The following is a 16,788-nucleotide window of genomic DNA, read 5'->3' on the forward strand; positions in this document are numbered from 1 at the left end:
TCTACGACATGCTCCTAAACGACTCCGTCAGTCTAGGAGCTTCTCTAATTACACAGACACGCGTGTGTTCATCATATGACCCTCTGGCTCATTCCCTTAAAGCGGAAATGTATGCTCATCGCAGAGGGCAGCTGCTGTTGGGGAGACTTCACCTTAACACGAGTGGAGTGTAACGGGAAAACAATGTGTCTCTATGTGTCTGTGCATCAGCTAATTTCAGGCCGTTTGTTCCGAATTCTCTGCATTCTATTTCCTGGCCTGTCAGAATTAAATGGCCATTGTATTTCATGGCAGGACCAAGTAATTGATCTCCGATTGGCAGTAACTAAATTCATTCCATATTTCGGGTTGATTTCCCATGCACAGCCAGTCTTCTTTCTCGTTTTCTTTTTTCTCTGTGTTTTATTGCCTTTGTGCCAACTCATTCTGGTGCTAAACAGTTCACCTGACGATGCTGTTTGTGCAGGGAATGAAAAGCAGCTGTCGCCCAAAGCACAGTGACTGAATGAAAGTACCGAGAGTACAGTCACAATGCAGTCTAGGGGACAGGTTCCGATATTAGACCAAATGTCAACGAGTGCTCTTCAGGTGCGCAGAGAGAATGAGAAATCTAATGGAACTCAGTGACGTCTAACAGTATTACTGTCAGAAGGACTGAAGCCAGAAGTGCTGTGTCGTGAGGGACTTGGGGTCTTGTGGCTTAGTATCTAGTCCCTGAGTGCTGTAGATTAGAACAATAAAACAAAAACAGTGATAAAAGAAAGAAAGACTTGAATTTATACAGCGTCTTTCACCACCTCAGGACATCCCAAATTGTTTTACAGCCAACGAAGTCCTTTTGAAGTGTAGTCACTGTTGCAATGCAGGAAACGCAGCAGCCAATTTGCGCACAGCAAGATCCCACAAACAGCAAAGTGATAATGACCAGATAATCTGTTTTAGTGATGTTGGTTGAGGGATAAATATTGGCCAGAACACCGGGGAGAACTCCCCTGCCCTTCTTTAAAATAGTGCCATGGGATCATTTACGTCCACCTGAAAGGGCAGACGGGGCCTCGGTTTAAAGTCTCATCCGAAATTCGGCCCCTCTGACAGTACTGCGCTGGGAGTGTCAGTGTAGATTATGTGCTCAAGTCTCTGGAGAGAGAATTGAACCCACAACCTTCTGACTCGGGGGCGAGGGGGCCACCCACTGAGCCACAAGGAAGGATTGCTGAGATGAGACTATAATCTCAGAGAGGTTCAGTTGGGCCTAGCAGGGGTCACAGGTCCTTGATTAACATTTGAAGCTGCCTGTTCTCATTGAGTGGTTTTGGCCAGTTCTTGTCTGGTGTAGCTAGATATTTAAGATTGTGCAACAGGAATTGCTTTCATTGGCTTCCCCCTGCCCTTCCCATCATTGGGACTTAATGGCAGAAACCATTCTCACCTGGGTTAGTGTAAAAATCCATCCGATTGATTTTTCAACACTGCTAAGATGGATTTGTGTGCAATCATGTATATTGGCTACTCCTTCCTACGCACCAAGCAGTGGGTCAACAAGGGTTTGGAGCTCGCAGAACCTGTCCTTCTGCACCAACACTCATCTATTGCAGATCACACAATGGGTTGACAGGAGCTGACGAAAAGTCCCCAGCAACCAGACTGTCCCACACTCCTGACTGAATCATTAAAAAGACTGAAGAAGGCAGGGAAGGAAATAAATTGACTGATAAAAATCCATAATCCACATGGGGTCAGTACACAGACAGTAGAGCTGGGTCTTTCCTGGAGAGTTTCCTGCACAGGAGTCAAGAAGCCCAAGGCTGACTAGGTAATATTCCGTGTGTAGATCACATCTTTGCTCCAATGGGCTATGGCACCGTGCCGAACTTCCAGCTGAATTCTGGGGTGGTCCTAATAGGCCAGGACACCATGCTATTTCCCTGTCATTTCCTCTACAAACCAATCCCATATTCCCCCATTAGAATTCGCTGCCTAATCAATTTTCAGGCAGAATACGTTCCTGGATTGTTGATCTTTTCGAAGCTCAACTTCTAAATATTTCCAGGCTATTAGTTTCTTTTCAAATAATCATTTGTTTTCTGGTGGCTCAGGGGCTGGTCTCTTACTTTAACTCATTCTTTTCCACAACCCAAATGCGGTGGAATTCCTTCCCTCCCTCGATCCGTCCTTCCTCTGACAACCTTTAGAACCCAAATGTGTAGTTAACGATTCCTTGAGTTATCTTCTACCCTTTGCAACCTCAATGGTGTTCTCCACCAAGGCTACTTAGTAGGAAAAAGCCACCTTCCAACCCTCTTGGTTGGTTGGAAAATAATACAGTCTCGTAATGGGTTAATCTCCTTGAGGAAGAAGTAAGTGGAGTCTGTTTGAGGTCAAGTTGGCTTCAAGGTGACAGGTCTGGCAATGGGAAATTGGAATCAAGTCAAATCTCTATGGTACACTCAGTAGTCAGATACAAGAGACAAACACAATCTGCTGTACTCCAGGGCACTGTTGCTGATTGAACATTTAACGTGACTCATTGATGGAACCTGGAGACTGGGCCGAGGATTCTTCCCACTGAGCTGGAGATAATCCTGCAAATGATGCCCCAACAGGTAGGATGGTCGTAGCTGGAACTGCAACATGAAGCCGGCTGGTACTCTGTGCTGGTAAGCGATATGGTTTTCGCTGGTTAAACTCCAACACACTTGGGGACCGTAAGCCTTGGAGCTAAACGTAAGTAAGTGGGGAGTAACCCTATAGGAAGAGGGCGTGCACTGCATATCAGGCAAATGGAAAGTACCTCTGTGCATCTCTCAGTAGTTTGGATTCGGAGACCCCCAAATATGGTGATACGTTCTGGGCTTCTCAGAGCAAACAGAATGGTGATGGATGGCCCATCGTGGACACTCACCCAGTAATGTTTGAGGTCAATCAATGTTGTGAGATGAACAATCAGTGAAATTTCATTCTTCAGAGCAGTTGGCAATTTTTATACGTAGTTTGTTTAGCTCCTGATACTGACCTGCTGTATTGCAGCACGTACTGGTTATATGTTTATCAGGAATCTACTGAATGGGGACATTGAAGGGATTGAATTATTGATATACAGTCGAGAGCTGACAATTGCACCTGTTCCATTCTGAATGATTCCCATTCTGTCCCTCTCACATTCTTTTTCTTATCACCTCAAACAGAGCAAAGATGCCGGGATCAGGACTCTGGTCATGTTGGATGAACAAGGAGGTAAGTGGATTTCAGAGAACGTTCATGGGTACAAATCGGGAAATAGAAGGGGCAATAATATTAACCACACTGCATAAGGCTGATTCTTCTGAGTTTACAGTGAGGCAGCAACCACCTGGGAATGTTAAATATTGGGGGAGCTAAGCTACATAGCAACATTTGCACAAGGAAACCGTTCTCCCGTTGCTCCTAGGTTATTAAAGTTAGGATGCAACTTTGGCTCAGAGGCTAAATGCACTGCCCAATGTGGAGCTGAGCCGTACAGATCCAGGGTGGTCCCAGGGTCAGTCACTGGTCTGCGCTGTGTTAACCCATCGAAGATGGGGCAGCAAGAGCAGTGCTACAATTGTTCCCAATGCCCCAAATCTGCTGTATTATTTTGGGGTCTTGACATGTGTCATTGAGTTTGCAGATATCTCTGATACCGCGGTGGGTGTGATGGATTTATTCCACATCTGGATTTCACCAACATCCCCATCACAGACGTAACGACCAGCTTCAATCTTTCCCCACAGTCAAACATCCTAATCCATGGGCCGTAATAATTTGTTCTCGGGATGTGGGTGTTGCTGGCAAGGCCGGCATTAATTGTCCATTCCTAGTCGCCCTGAGATGATGGCGATGGGCCTTCTTCCTGAACCGCTGCGGTTTGATAAAACTGAGCGGTTTGCTAGGCCACTTAAGAGTCGTTAAGAGTCAACCATGTTGGTGTGGGACTGGAGTCACGTATAGGCCCAGACCGGGTAAGGATGGCAGGTTCCCTTCCCTAAAGGACACTCCTGAACCTGTTGGGTTTCTACGACAATCCGACAGCTTCATGGTCACTTTTTCTGATAACAGCCTTTTATTTCTAGATTTTTTTTCAACTTAATTCAAATTCTCAATCTGCCACGGTGGGGATTTGAACTCGCGATCTCTGGATTATTAGTACGGGACAGAATCATGGAACGTGATCCCCACAACACCATATAAAAATCCCAGAATCCCATGTATTAACAATTAAGTTTATCTCATTCAGTCACTACAAACCAATGGCCTTGACCAGAGTGCTGCTGATGGAAGGTTTTTCTGAGCTAATTCAGATGTGCAAGACTTAAAACTAAGGGGATAACAGTCAGTACCTCTCAACTGTTGAAAGCATTCTTTTGGAAAGCTGCAAGTTTCATTTGCATTCAAAGCAGGAGTTTTGCAACTCTGCAATTCCTTTCCTTTAAATAGCTTCAAACATTGCTCTAGCTCCTAGCTTGTGCTACTAGCTACCAACTTTTGAAACCCGGGGAGACCAGCTTAATTCTCATCAACCTGTAAATTCAGAGCCTGTTGAGTGAACCCAAAGCCTAAATCAAACAAAAAACAGACTGGTGAGGTGGGTGTGATTTTGGCGAACATGTTCAGCCAAGTTCCTGGAGGTTGCTACTTTAGTTTGGGGCTGGCATCTTTAGGGAGTAGTGTGGATATAGATTAACAGTGGGCAAGGTTGCTAAGTGTGCTCAAAATACTATCCCAATTTTTTTTGCCTGGAAGAATATTGTACTGATGTGCAGCTTACACCAGCCTGGAAGATCTAGGACAAGAATTGCTATACAATTGCTAATATTCCGGTGATCAGTAAAGTATAAGGGTAGACCCTTGGCCCTCATAAATCCACAAGTGCAAGTGAATTACATAAGAACATAAGAAATAGGAGCAGGAGTAGGCCATATGGCCCCTCGAGCCTGCTCCGCCATTCAATAAGATCACGGCTGATCTTCGACCTCGACTCCACTTTCCCGCCCGATCTGCATAATCCCTTGATTCCCTTAGAGACCAAAAATCCATCGATCTCAGCCTTGAATATACTCAACGACTGAGCATCCACAGCCCTCTGGGGTAGGGAATTCCAAAGAGTCACAACCCTCTGAGTGAAGAAATTCCTCCTCATCTCAGTCCTAAATGGCCGACCCCGTATCCTGAGACTGTGACCCCTGGTTCTAGACTCTCCAGCCAGGGGGAAACAGCCTCATAGTATCTACCCTGTCAAGCCCCCTTAGGACCTTATATGTTTCAATGAGATCACCTCTCATTCTTCTAGGCCCATTCTACTCAATATTGTTGCTACACACAAGAGAGTATAACTTGATATCGGACACCTGGTCAAGAGTCACTGAGGAGGCAAAGTGCTCAAGGCTATCCTTCAATGGAAAATAAAATGGCCATCGTATTCTTAGCCATGTGCATTTTGTGGATGTGGCTCATGGAAGGAGGGAGAGAGAAAACGTCAGAGAAAAAGAAATGTGGTTTCGAGCATCAATGCCTCATTGATACAGTTTTCTATACCTTGTGGGACAAAAGGGCAAAGCATTGGCTGGCTGAAATGTAGGCCCAAGCTCTTGTAGTCACCCTATAGTTAGTTTATCCCAGCAATGAGTAATGACCAAGCTGTTGGGTGAGATGCTTTGAGTGGTGGAATGTTCCAATGTTATTTTTTTTTGGTGAGGGGAACGGGTGGACCAGTCAATGTAAACAAGAAGGAATTAGCCCAGGTGGTTTAATCTCATTAGAACATTGCCCGCCCCGTCTACAGGTCAAGGACTGCTGAGTTGGTAAGAAGTCCATTTGATCAATGTCAGCCTTCTGAGCCGTGTCCTTGAGACGGAAAATGGGGCACAACTGTAGGAAGACACAGATAAAGAAAGGGAAGTCAGAAAGAAATGAACCAGACAGATCCACATCATGCACACTAAAACCAAACTCCTACCAGCATCATCTCCTTGTTAAAACCTGGCTAGAAAATGGTGCAAGTATATTAAAAAATCGATGTTGCTCCATGAACAGATTTATTGATTGTAAATGGACCCCATTTGTCCTTTCTCAGTGTCCTTCACGCAACTTAATTGTTTCAAGGTATTGCCTGTAAACTTGGGTTATGGGGCAAAAAGTGGAAGTATTTTCTCAGTTCTACTTGTAGCAAATATCCAGCGCATGTCTTGCATTAACACTACGGAAAATTCTGTTTAATCATTTTTGAGTTGAAAAAATTTATTAATCTAATGTTTAGAAATTAAAGAAAATGAAAACTAAAAATGGTAAGTCTGAACATGAAAATACATTCCCAGGTACAGCATTGCAATTGATTACATTGCCCCCATGTTGTTTAAGAAACAGTGGCACTCAGATAGTGGCGGGACTTTTAAAGGATAGTTTTTTCAATTTATTCTTGCTTCTTCCGGTTTTTTCTCCCTCCTCCCCCTCCTGAAGACCCTGACCCTTCGCTGGGTCACAGTTCAATGGAATCACCCTCTGACCTCTCACCTCAGTTTGCATTCCTAGGCAGTGAAGCCTAGATTTTCTGATTGGCGTTATTTTAACACCAACGTTAACCGTCCATTAAAAATAAATGGGTCAAAGCAACGCTGATGGGAAAATCAAGGCTTGGGTGTCGGTAGGCTAATCAACTATGGAAGGCACCACAGTTGATCCTGTCCTCACCAGAAATCCTACAGGTGTCACTGGATAGCGATCAGGACTAGGAACCCTGGCTGATTTTTCCACTCTCTAATCCAGGGATATTGGGGTAGGTTTTCATTGATTTCAATGGGAATTAAAATCAGGAAGTTTCTGTAATGAGGGGGCCAATCCACAACGCCAATTTTACATGCAAGTGGCAACTTGTTTGCTGTGACTAACTCTGCTCTATATATTATGGGTATGTGATTGCAACGTAAACCTCATCTCGAGCTCCACTATCATAGCTCATTGTTTGAGCCCCTCAATCAAATTTCTTGTAATCAATCTCACCCAGGATTGTAACATTCCCCTCTTGCCTCCTTCCGATTTCCTTTAGGTTTATGTTATTCTCTCCACGTTAGAGCATCCTGCATCACACGACACTCCTCAACCAAAACTACAGCATGGTGGAATCCTTCCTGGGGTTTTGCCAGTGCTAGTCTGGAGTTGTGTGAGAGAATGGCCTGGGTTGACTCTCCCCCCCCCCCCACTGTGGAGATACATCTGGTCTCTATTCAGCATCACCCCCGACAGCACATGTTGAGATTGGGAACTTGACCTGTGAATAGCAGGTGCAAACCTACGGTCATGCACTGTCTGGCGTGACTACATTTTAATTTGAAGTCATCTGCTGGTCAGGTGTCATCGGCTCGAGGGGACAGAAGGATGGTAATCAATCTTGTTGCGTGGTGGACTGACTGAGGAGCAATATAAACAGCATCTATGAAGCTAGTCATGTCCAGGAACACCCAGCGTGACCTCGGAAGCTGGCATGCATCCAAGGAGCTAACTTAGAGGGAAGTGGAAGAATATGGGGCAGAAAGAGGGGAAGGATAAAACTACATGGGATCAAGTGACACTTACCCTTATCGTGGAGTGCCACTGTTTCTTAAACTAAACTTTAGTATTACATCTATAACCCTTCAGGTCTAAAAGTAATGTGAGCAGATCAATCACCAGTTTAGAGTGTAGGCCCCACAAAAAAACTTTCCAAATCTTTCTCAATGCTGTTTGCCCCCCCTTATATTTTTTCTTGAAACTCAACTCCTTTGCTTCTGTTCTAACTAGAACAACTTGATCGTGTTGAGGAGGGCATGGACCAGATCAACCAAGACATGAAGGAGGCAGAGAAAAATTTATCAGACATGGCAAAGTGCTGTGGCCTTTGCGTTTGCCCTTGCGCCAAGTAGGTACTGGCATTCAAAAGGCACTTCATGGACCTACACTGGTCCCATTGAGTCAGGGTTCTGTGACAAATTCCTGTGTCCATGTCTTACTGTTTTCTGTCTGTCTGTTTCTCTCTTTTCCTTCACTCAACGAGTCTGTAGATCTTCTGAGGGATGAGGGAATCCCACACTGAATGGGGCTGGTGTAAAGCATGGTTTGGGTGCCAATTGGGGACATGAATGTCCAAAACCTAGAGGCTTCCCCAGGGGCACCTTTACCGCATTTTGCAAATACCTGGTTGAACCCCGATCAGTTTGGGGGTTTCACTGATCCCCTACTCTTTTGTTGTCGTTGTCTGTGGAAACTAACTGTCTTCCTCATTCAGAGCAATTGGAGAGGATTGAAGAGGGAATGGATCAGATCAATAAGGACATGAAAGAAGCAGAAAAAAATCTGTCGGATCTGGGCAAATGCTGTGGTCTTTGTTCCTGCCCCTGCAATAAGTAGGTGTCGAATGTCGGTCCGAGGGGAAAGCTGCCTGCCTGCATGCCTGCCTGAAACCTGCTTGCTCAGAAATAACACGGTTCCATACAGCCGCTGACAGGCTCATAAACCACCTGCTGTAGAGTAGAAGTGAGAACCATTATCTCCAAACTGTTGGCATTTCATTCCCTGAGACACTTATTCCCTGAAGCTCAAATTAAACCATAAGGAAAATGGATTGACCATCATTTGAATTTTCCCGCCAACTGTACCTAATATGTCAACAGCAACGTTTCTGATTGGCTGGCTATGAATGTAGAGCCTTTGGTTATCTCCATGGAGATAAATGCTCAAAATGCTGAGCAGAGATTCACCATAAAAAACCCTCTCCCCGAGTGACATCATAAGCACATTAATCCCCATCCCCAGCATCAAGAGTTCCGTTCCCTTCCAGTAAAGCCCAGATTGAACCATTTGATTGGTTCGTACTACTCACCTGTTTGTTTTCAATTGAAGAAACACAGTGAAGGCCATGGTGATAATGGCCTCAGGTGAATCTGAAGTAACATTACAGTTGGATGTAAACTAACCCACGGCTCACCCGTGGTGCTGTAAGTTGGATTTGTCCAACTGGAAAGTACCAAGATAGGCCTCAGGCCCCAGTAACTGTGGCACAAGGTTTCAGCGCAGACTGTTGGGTCTAAAGACAGTCCCGACACAGAAGATGATGGTCACTTCTCTTTGACAAGTTGGCAAGGATTGTGTGACCAGGAGTTTGGCCAGTTTCAAGAGACTTCTGAGTTCCCTAGCTCAGTGACCCCAAATTTAACAAGAATTCAGCAATCTCATTGCAAGAGGCCACAGATTTCAGGGAAAGGAAACGTCACATCAGTGAGTAACGATAGGCAGACTTACAGGGATGAGCATTGAACCCAAAATCTTTTGCCAAATTGGCCTAAATTTGGCCAACATTTGGAGAATCGGAAACACATGAATTTCATCTAATTCTAATCATTTTAGGGGGAAAACACGGTGGAGATGTGCAGAGGGTCAAACCTTCCTTCTGTGCATATAAAATGTAATTTTCAGTGCCCCATAAAGAGTTTCCCTCCATTAAAGTTGATATCGATGTCTGAAATCACTACTACAAAGGTAGGTCATTTTAAAATATCTTCTTTTGGTTTTTGGGTGGTCTTGTCATGGTGGTTGAATGTTGTCTGTTGACTGTTGGTCAGTTTCTGGGTCTGTGGGCATTCCTCAAGTTATGCATCCAATCCCTGGTGGACTAGAGTGGGGTTGGCGTTCAGCACCTAGACATTTAGTAATGGTTTCCATCTCAGTCCCCAGTGGTCAGTGCCCTAAATGGTGGAAGGCTTTCTCCACACTTGTGGCACCAGCCTTGATGTTGTAAAGTGGATTTGGAGTATCTGAACTCTCAAAATCCACAATCAAAATATTCACAGATGTTTGCTCTTACTCCATTGTCAAAGGAATGGGGGAGGAAGCTTTGTACTGTATTACACACCTCAGTCAGCCGAGACCCAACAATGTTTGCTGCCACTATTGGAGTCAAATAAAATGTACTCACAGCGGCATTGTCCTCATTCCTCTTGATGAAAACAACCAAACATTGATGAGTATGGTCAGTTCCAGTGGCTGTGGACATCGATGGGTCCATCCTCCATTGGATTGTCTGCATCCTCGTTTGCTGTGTAAACTCTAGAGTGTTACAGTAAAACTCAACCAAAAATTGTGAGCGCCCCCTCTTTGAAAATCTAGTCATTTCCACTCGAATCAAAGGTAAATAGAAACCTGGAAGTTGCATCATTTTGGTACAACCGTTGAGTTGGCATCTCAACTTTCAGCAGCTACTTCATGGGGAAGGTTCCAAGCGGCAAAATCTATCGGGACAGGTTTTTTTTCCCACAATCCCACCAGGTGGGGATGATCCAAAAAAGAAACAAACCAAACTCAGCAGCTGGAGTGAGATGTGGATGGCAACACGCATGGTCCATTTTCTACAAGTTACTTGACTTGCTTTCTAAAAACTGGACCATGTATGTCTCCTTTAGGGCCATCGTTTTGATTGTTTCATGTTTTACTTGTTCCTCTTGCGAGAGTACCCAGGAGATATTCAGTGGAGATTGTTGTCTCCGTGACCTGTTTTCTGTAAATGTTCAGAACCGTAACTTGAAATTCTTCCTTGCCTTCCTCATTTACAATCTGATTCTTTCTTTCTTTCTTCCCTTTTGTCAAAATATGGTTGTCTCTCTCCTTCTGTGTTCATGCAGTGCTTATCTCTGCTAACAAGTAGTCACTGGGGCTATTTATATGACATACTTGCGTGCCTGAAGTATCTAATTGATGATATAACAGAGAAGCATTGACCTGTAAGAATTCAGGAACACTGGATAGACAACATACCAATACATTGATGGATTTTGCTAAATTTTGATATATATTTGGACAGAAACTAAATATCAGTCAGGTTTTTATGACATTAAAGTCAAAGTCTAGTCAAATGATACCCACCTGGAATATGCTGTCTGATTAGACTTCTAAATCGGCTCTAGAAATAAGACAGTATTGTTGTCAAAATTACTGACTGGGAACATTTTCCAAAACATTTTCGTCAGTCTTTTGGTGTTGTTTTAAAAAAAAAATTAAATCACTAACTAATCTCCCGTGTTACTGCTGTGGGAATTTGGAACATTGTTGTGATGTTCACCTGCTAACCTGGCTTGGCCCTTTAAGGCCACTGCTCAATTATTCCATGTGGGAATCCAGGTAATGGCTGTTGCTTTTAAATTGGTGAGGTCACTTAGAGGTAAAGGTAAATTGGTAACCAGAGGACGCAGATTTAAGATAATTGACAAAAGAACCAGGCGGGAGATGAGGAGAATTTTGTTTACGGAGCGAGTTGTTACTGCCTGAAAGGGAAGCAGATTTAATAATAACTTTCAAAAGGGAATTGGATAAATACTTGAAAAGGAAAAATTTTGCAGGGCTTTGGGGTAAGAGCATGGGAGGGGGGGACATGGAACTAATTGGATAGCTCTTTCCAATGGCATGATGGGCTGAATGGCCTCCTTCTGTGCTGTCTGAATCTATATAACCGTACCCTAGCAAGACTAATTGCCTTCTGGAGACATGGGGAGAAAATTAGGGGGTGAAAAGTACAGCGGTGTGAAAAAGGCTGCAAACTGTTCCCAGTCGGAATTGTGACAACACTGTCGTCAATACCATGTCGGAGTAAAATTACCATCCTCCCTCTTTAGAATTGAAAATCCAAAAACTCTAAGGCGTTTCACTGTAACCTTTTGGACTCGTAGTGTTGCCAACTCTGTTCGGGTGCATTCCTGGAGGTTTCATCACATGACCTCACGCCTCAAACCGCCCCGCCCCCACACTCCGGCCCATTGGTCCATCCTCCAGGCGCCCCGCCTTCCCACGGCCAATCGGAAAGCAAACAGACTCTTTATTACCCAATTGGATTAATCTTGACTGTTGGTTAAATTGCCTTTTCTCCCCCCCCCCAACTCCAACATTTTTACAACTGTTCAAAGAAAATTTAAAAATCACATATCGCTATGATTTTTTTCTCCTGGGTGTTGCTCACAGCAGTTTCCTGGAAATTAATGTTCAATTCCTGGAGACTCCAGGCCAATCCTGGAGGGTTGGCAACCCTTATAGACTTGTGACTGGTGGATAGACCTCAAACCTTTAATGTTCACACACACTGATGTTGATGTCCTATAACTAGCCCCAGTGTTGAACTGGTTGTGTTATTTCTGTATCTATCTGCAGTCTAGCTCTTCAGTTTGCTTCAGCTGAAGACTTCTGTGAACAGCAGATGGTTTTTCCAGCATGGTGTGAATGTGATTGGCTGTGCTTTGGCCTGCATGATGATTGAATAGGCCGTCGTCAAATATCGCTGTTCGCCTGCTGCTGATTGGAAGGCAATTTAACGAACTCATTTTTCCTGTTGCGTCACGGAAAGTCCATGAAATTGGGGGAGGGGAGAATGGGGGCGGTGGAGAATGAATTTCATGGAAGTAGTTTACAATGATTTTAGAAGACTTTTATGAAATTCTTCCCAAGTTCCCTGATGTTGTATTGCCTGACTGACTCGGCAGAAAAGAATGAATTCCATAAAGAATGTACATAAGTAGCCATATTGGTGTATGTCAAGAGGTGCTCTCAGAGTCACCGGCATAGGGACGTCACATGAAATGTTAAGAGATCCCCTCTATCCAGAGCACATTCAGTAGGTTTCTTTACTGGAGTGTCCAACCCATCTTAGAATTCCAGCCCTTGAAATCAGGCATCTCAGTCCTATTCACACTTGTATTTTCAATGATCCTGTTTGAATTTCATGGACTGGGGGGTTCGGCAAGGGGCTATTTTTACAACATCCGAAAGTTGACGGGCAGGAAAAGACCAGTTGGTCCATCAAGCCTGCCCCACACCATGGTGGCTGAAGCATTTTAACTAGACCCTTCCTGTCCAGTCCCCCTCCTCCCGCAGCCATATAATCTCCTGTGAGAGGCAAAATAAAAGAGACAAAACCCCAGGGCCAATAAGGGAAAAAATATTTTGGAAAATTCCTCTCCGACCCTCAGGCGATTGAAACCAGTCCAGGAGATCACATAGACCATGTGATGCAATCTCTGCCCCAGTCAGGAACTGGTCCATCTCTCTCTTGAAGGTAAACACAGAGTCAGAACCCACTGCACCAGCCAGCAATGCATTCCAGAGCCTCTTTTAGTTGCCTCATTGAGATATAAATCCTAAATCCGAACACTGAGATCTGTTGGTATCAACACCTTGAGAGGGATGCAAATTAATGGGGAGATGGATTTACATGTGGCCCCCCTCGGTCTCCGTGCATCAATGTAAACAAGAGCTTGGATGTTCCCAGGTTACAAGACGGTGACTGTGGAACTGGTTCAAGATCAGTTGCTTTACCTTTGACCCTTGGAAATCAATCTGACTTTCTGTTATGGGGGGTGAAATTAGTCTTGGATTGTGGGGAATCGGCCGCCTGCTTTACACCCTGCCCGGCTTCCTTTGACTTCCAATGGTGTGTGTAAAAGGGGGTGTAGATCCGCTATGGGCCACTATGTGCTACCGTCCAAATGGAATTTCACCCCACAAACGTTGTGAATTTAAGAACATGCTTCAGCTATTTTATCTGATGCCATTCAATCTGACAGGCTCTCCCAGAGAAACTACAAGCACAGAGTGTGGGAGAAGGCAGTGTTGCTGCAGCCGACTGAGCTCTTGTGGAGTTTGGGTAAAAGGACTGACATCGCAGTGGATTAGGGGTACAGAAGGGAGCTTCCTGTCACCTCTGACCTATACCGTACCTGACTTGGAAGTAATTGATGCTAATTATTTGTCACAAAGTGAAACATTTCCTTCTCCAGATCTACCCTTTGAAACACATTAAACACAAAGATATATATATATATATATATATATATATAGGATTTCAAGGAATTGATAACTAGCATTTTAAAACAAAATCAGAAACTGTTACTTCAGAAATTTCAAACATTATAATAATGTTACTCAGAATATGCTTTTGATATTAATATAAAATAGATTATTTTCGCTATTCTCCTGTCCCTTTCGTGATGTAAATAAGTTCCTTCCTCTCTCTTTCCGAATAAAATTTCACAAAAATAAACAGGCTAAAACACTATGACTGTAGAACTAGTTCAAACTAATAATGTAGTTAACAAAGCCCGCGGACGACCTTTTTACATTCCAGCTACTTAACTCCAGCACATGCAACGGTTTATAAGGTTTCCCAGATTTCTACCTGCCTGTTTCTAATTATATTAATACTGTTACCCACGGCACATCACTCCAGGAGAATGGCATTGACTAAAGCCTCTCTAATGCCAGCCATTAGGCGGTCAGTGCAGGGTAACAGGCTTCAATTATTCCAAATCTTCAGGAAAGTCATCCAGTAAGTATTAAAAAAAATATTTAATTTTTTTTCTCATCAGTGCAGTCCACAAAGCTTGAATTTCAGGTTCTCATGAAAATCAATTTTCCGTTCTAGTTGAATTTTTAGAAGAAACATTTCCTTATGAAATTAAACCGAGGACCTTAAGCATTAAACAGCCTCTCAAGAGCTACAAGGAAGCAGAATATATATATCCACATATCTAAACTTGAACTCATCCAAAACTCTGATGCCCGTATCCTAACTCGCACCAAGTCCCGCTCACCCATCACCCCCCTGACAATGGCTCGATTTTAAAATTCTCATCCTCGTTTTCAAATCTCCCCATGGCCTCGCCCCTCCCTATCTCTGTAACCTCCACCAGCCCTACAACCGAGATCTCTGCACTCCTCCAATTCTGGCCTCTTCTGCATCCCTGATTTTCATCGCTCCATCATTGGCGGCCATGCCTTCAGCTGACTAGGCCCCAAGCTCTGGAATTCCCTCCCTAAACCTCTCCCCCTCTCTACCTCTCTCTCCTCCTTTAAGATGCTCCTTAAAACCTACCTCTTCGACCAAGCTTTTGGTCACCTGTCCTAATATCTCCTTATTTGGCTCAGTGTCAAATTTTGTTTGATAACGCTCCTGTGAAGCGCTTTGAGATGTTTTATTACATTAAATGTGCTATATAAATGCAAGTTATGGTTGCTATTAATATATTTTAGAAATCTTATGTTTGTGCACACTTCCTGTCAATTTCTTCCACTGTAAACTCATATGACCACGTTTATAATGACAACTGCTATGTAAACTTGTCACTGTAATTACACCCTCTCGTCCAGTGGAAGTGCTATAGTGCCATCACTGGCAGGAGGGTGTTATTACAATGTGACAAGTTTACATAGCAGTTACCATTATAAATGTGGACCTACAAATTTGTAATGGTAATATAAAAATAGGGATAGATGCATTACTTTAACATGGGGACTGAATCATGACTGTGTACCCTAGTTAAACCCTTCCCTCTAACCCTGCTTCACCTGAGGACTATGCTTGACTTCCTGTGACAATGTCATGAGAAATCAAATGGCGATACATTAATAATCTTGGGGTACAATTTCTGTGGGCGTTCACCAATCTCAGTGGAAGATCAGCAGGATCCATGGAGAATTGACGTAAGCAGTCATTTACCCAGCAGTGGCCAAATTTCCACTCCTGCAGGCCGGCCAGGTAGTCAATCTGGCCCGGGGGTCAGGCAGGACTCGGCCGTGATTTATTCAAATGAGGCCCTGTCGTTAAAATCGGCAGGGCCTCCTCATCCCCGACCTTGCCTAGTTCGATGCCCTCTAACGGGCGCCCCCGCACCCTACCCACCCTCCTCCCTTGTAAAAATCGAGGCCATAGAGTAAAATCAGAGAAAGAAAGAAAGACGGTTTTAACCCCACCAGTCCAGCAGTTTAAATGCCCCAAGTTACTTACCCGCCCAGGAGCTGGCAGGATGCTGCTGACCCGATTTTAACTGGCTCTCCAAAGCCAGCGGGATCTTTCTTTACATGTGCGTGTCGGTCCTGATGACATCATCAGGACCCGACTTGCAATTTTAACTTGGGCCTGAGCGGGGGTTCCTGCTGCGGCCAACTCGGGACAAAAGAGGGTCAGTCCCGGAATAGGCCGGAAAGGGCCTCACGTAGAGCGAATGACAGCAGGCCGGAGGGAGGGATAGACGCACACTAATTAATTTCCGTAAGGGGTTCTCCCGATTCTCTGCTGTACCTTCAGGAATACGCCATCAACGGCTGGTTTCACCGATTGACCAGGGTTTCCGCAAAGTTAGAGCGGAAGATTTGGGAATCCCCGCAGAAATTCTACCGCACACACTTATACAGGGTGAGGAACAGAAAGAGAATGACAACAGTAGGATTGAGAACATAGGAACAGGAGTAGGCCATTCAGCCCCTCGTGCCTGCTCCGCCATTTGATAAGATCATGGCTGATCTGTGATCTAACTCCATATACCTGCCTTTGGCCCATATCCCTTAATACCTTTGGTTGCCAAAAAGCTATCAATCTCAGATTTAAATTTAGCAATTGAGCTAGTATCAATTGCTGTTTGCGGAAGAGAGTTCCAAACTTCTACCACCTTTTGTGTGTAGAAATGTTTTCTAATCTCGCTCCTGAAAGGTCTGGCTCTAATTTTTAGACTGTGCCCCCTACTCCTAGAATCCCCAACCAGCGGAAATAGTTTCTCTCTATCCACCCTATCTGTTCCCCTTAATATCTTATAAACTTCGATCAGATCACCCCTTAACCTTCGAAACTCTAGAGAATACAACCCCAATTTGTGTAATCGCTCCTCGTAACTTAACCCTTGAAGTCTGGGTATCATTCTAGTAAACCTACGCTGCACTCCCTCCAAGGCCAGTATGTCCTTCTGAAGGTGCGGTGCCCAGAACTGCTCACAG

General features: G+C 44.3%; 1 protein-coding gene across 2 annotated transcripts in view; it reads left to right on the forward strand.

The window, feature by feature from the left end:
• The window catches only part of LOC137306070 (synaptosomal-associated protein 25-like), a 271,559-nt gene that overhangs the window by 237,538 nt on the left and 17,233 nt on the right, over positions 1-16,788 (forward strand). For both annotated transcript variants that reach the window (XM_067975133.1, XM_067975134.1), the window contains exons 4-5: positions 3,186-3,234; positions 7,789-7,906. In XM_067975133.1, the coding sequence (XP_067831234.1) occupies positions 3,186-3,234; positions 7,789-7,906 (167 nt within the window). The remainder of the gene's footprint in view (positions 1-3,185; positions 3,235-7,788; positions 7,907-16,788) is intronic.

This window comes from Heptranchias perlo, chromosome 41 (genome assembly GCF_035084215.1).
Source record: "Heptranchias perlo isolate sHepPer1 chromosome 41, sHepPer1.hap1, whole genome shotgun sequence".
Classification (NCBI taxonomy): Eukaryota; Metazoa; Chordata; class Chondrichthyes; order Hexanchiformes; family Hexanchidae; genus Heptranchias; species Heptranchias perlo.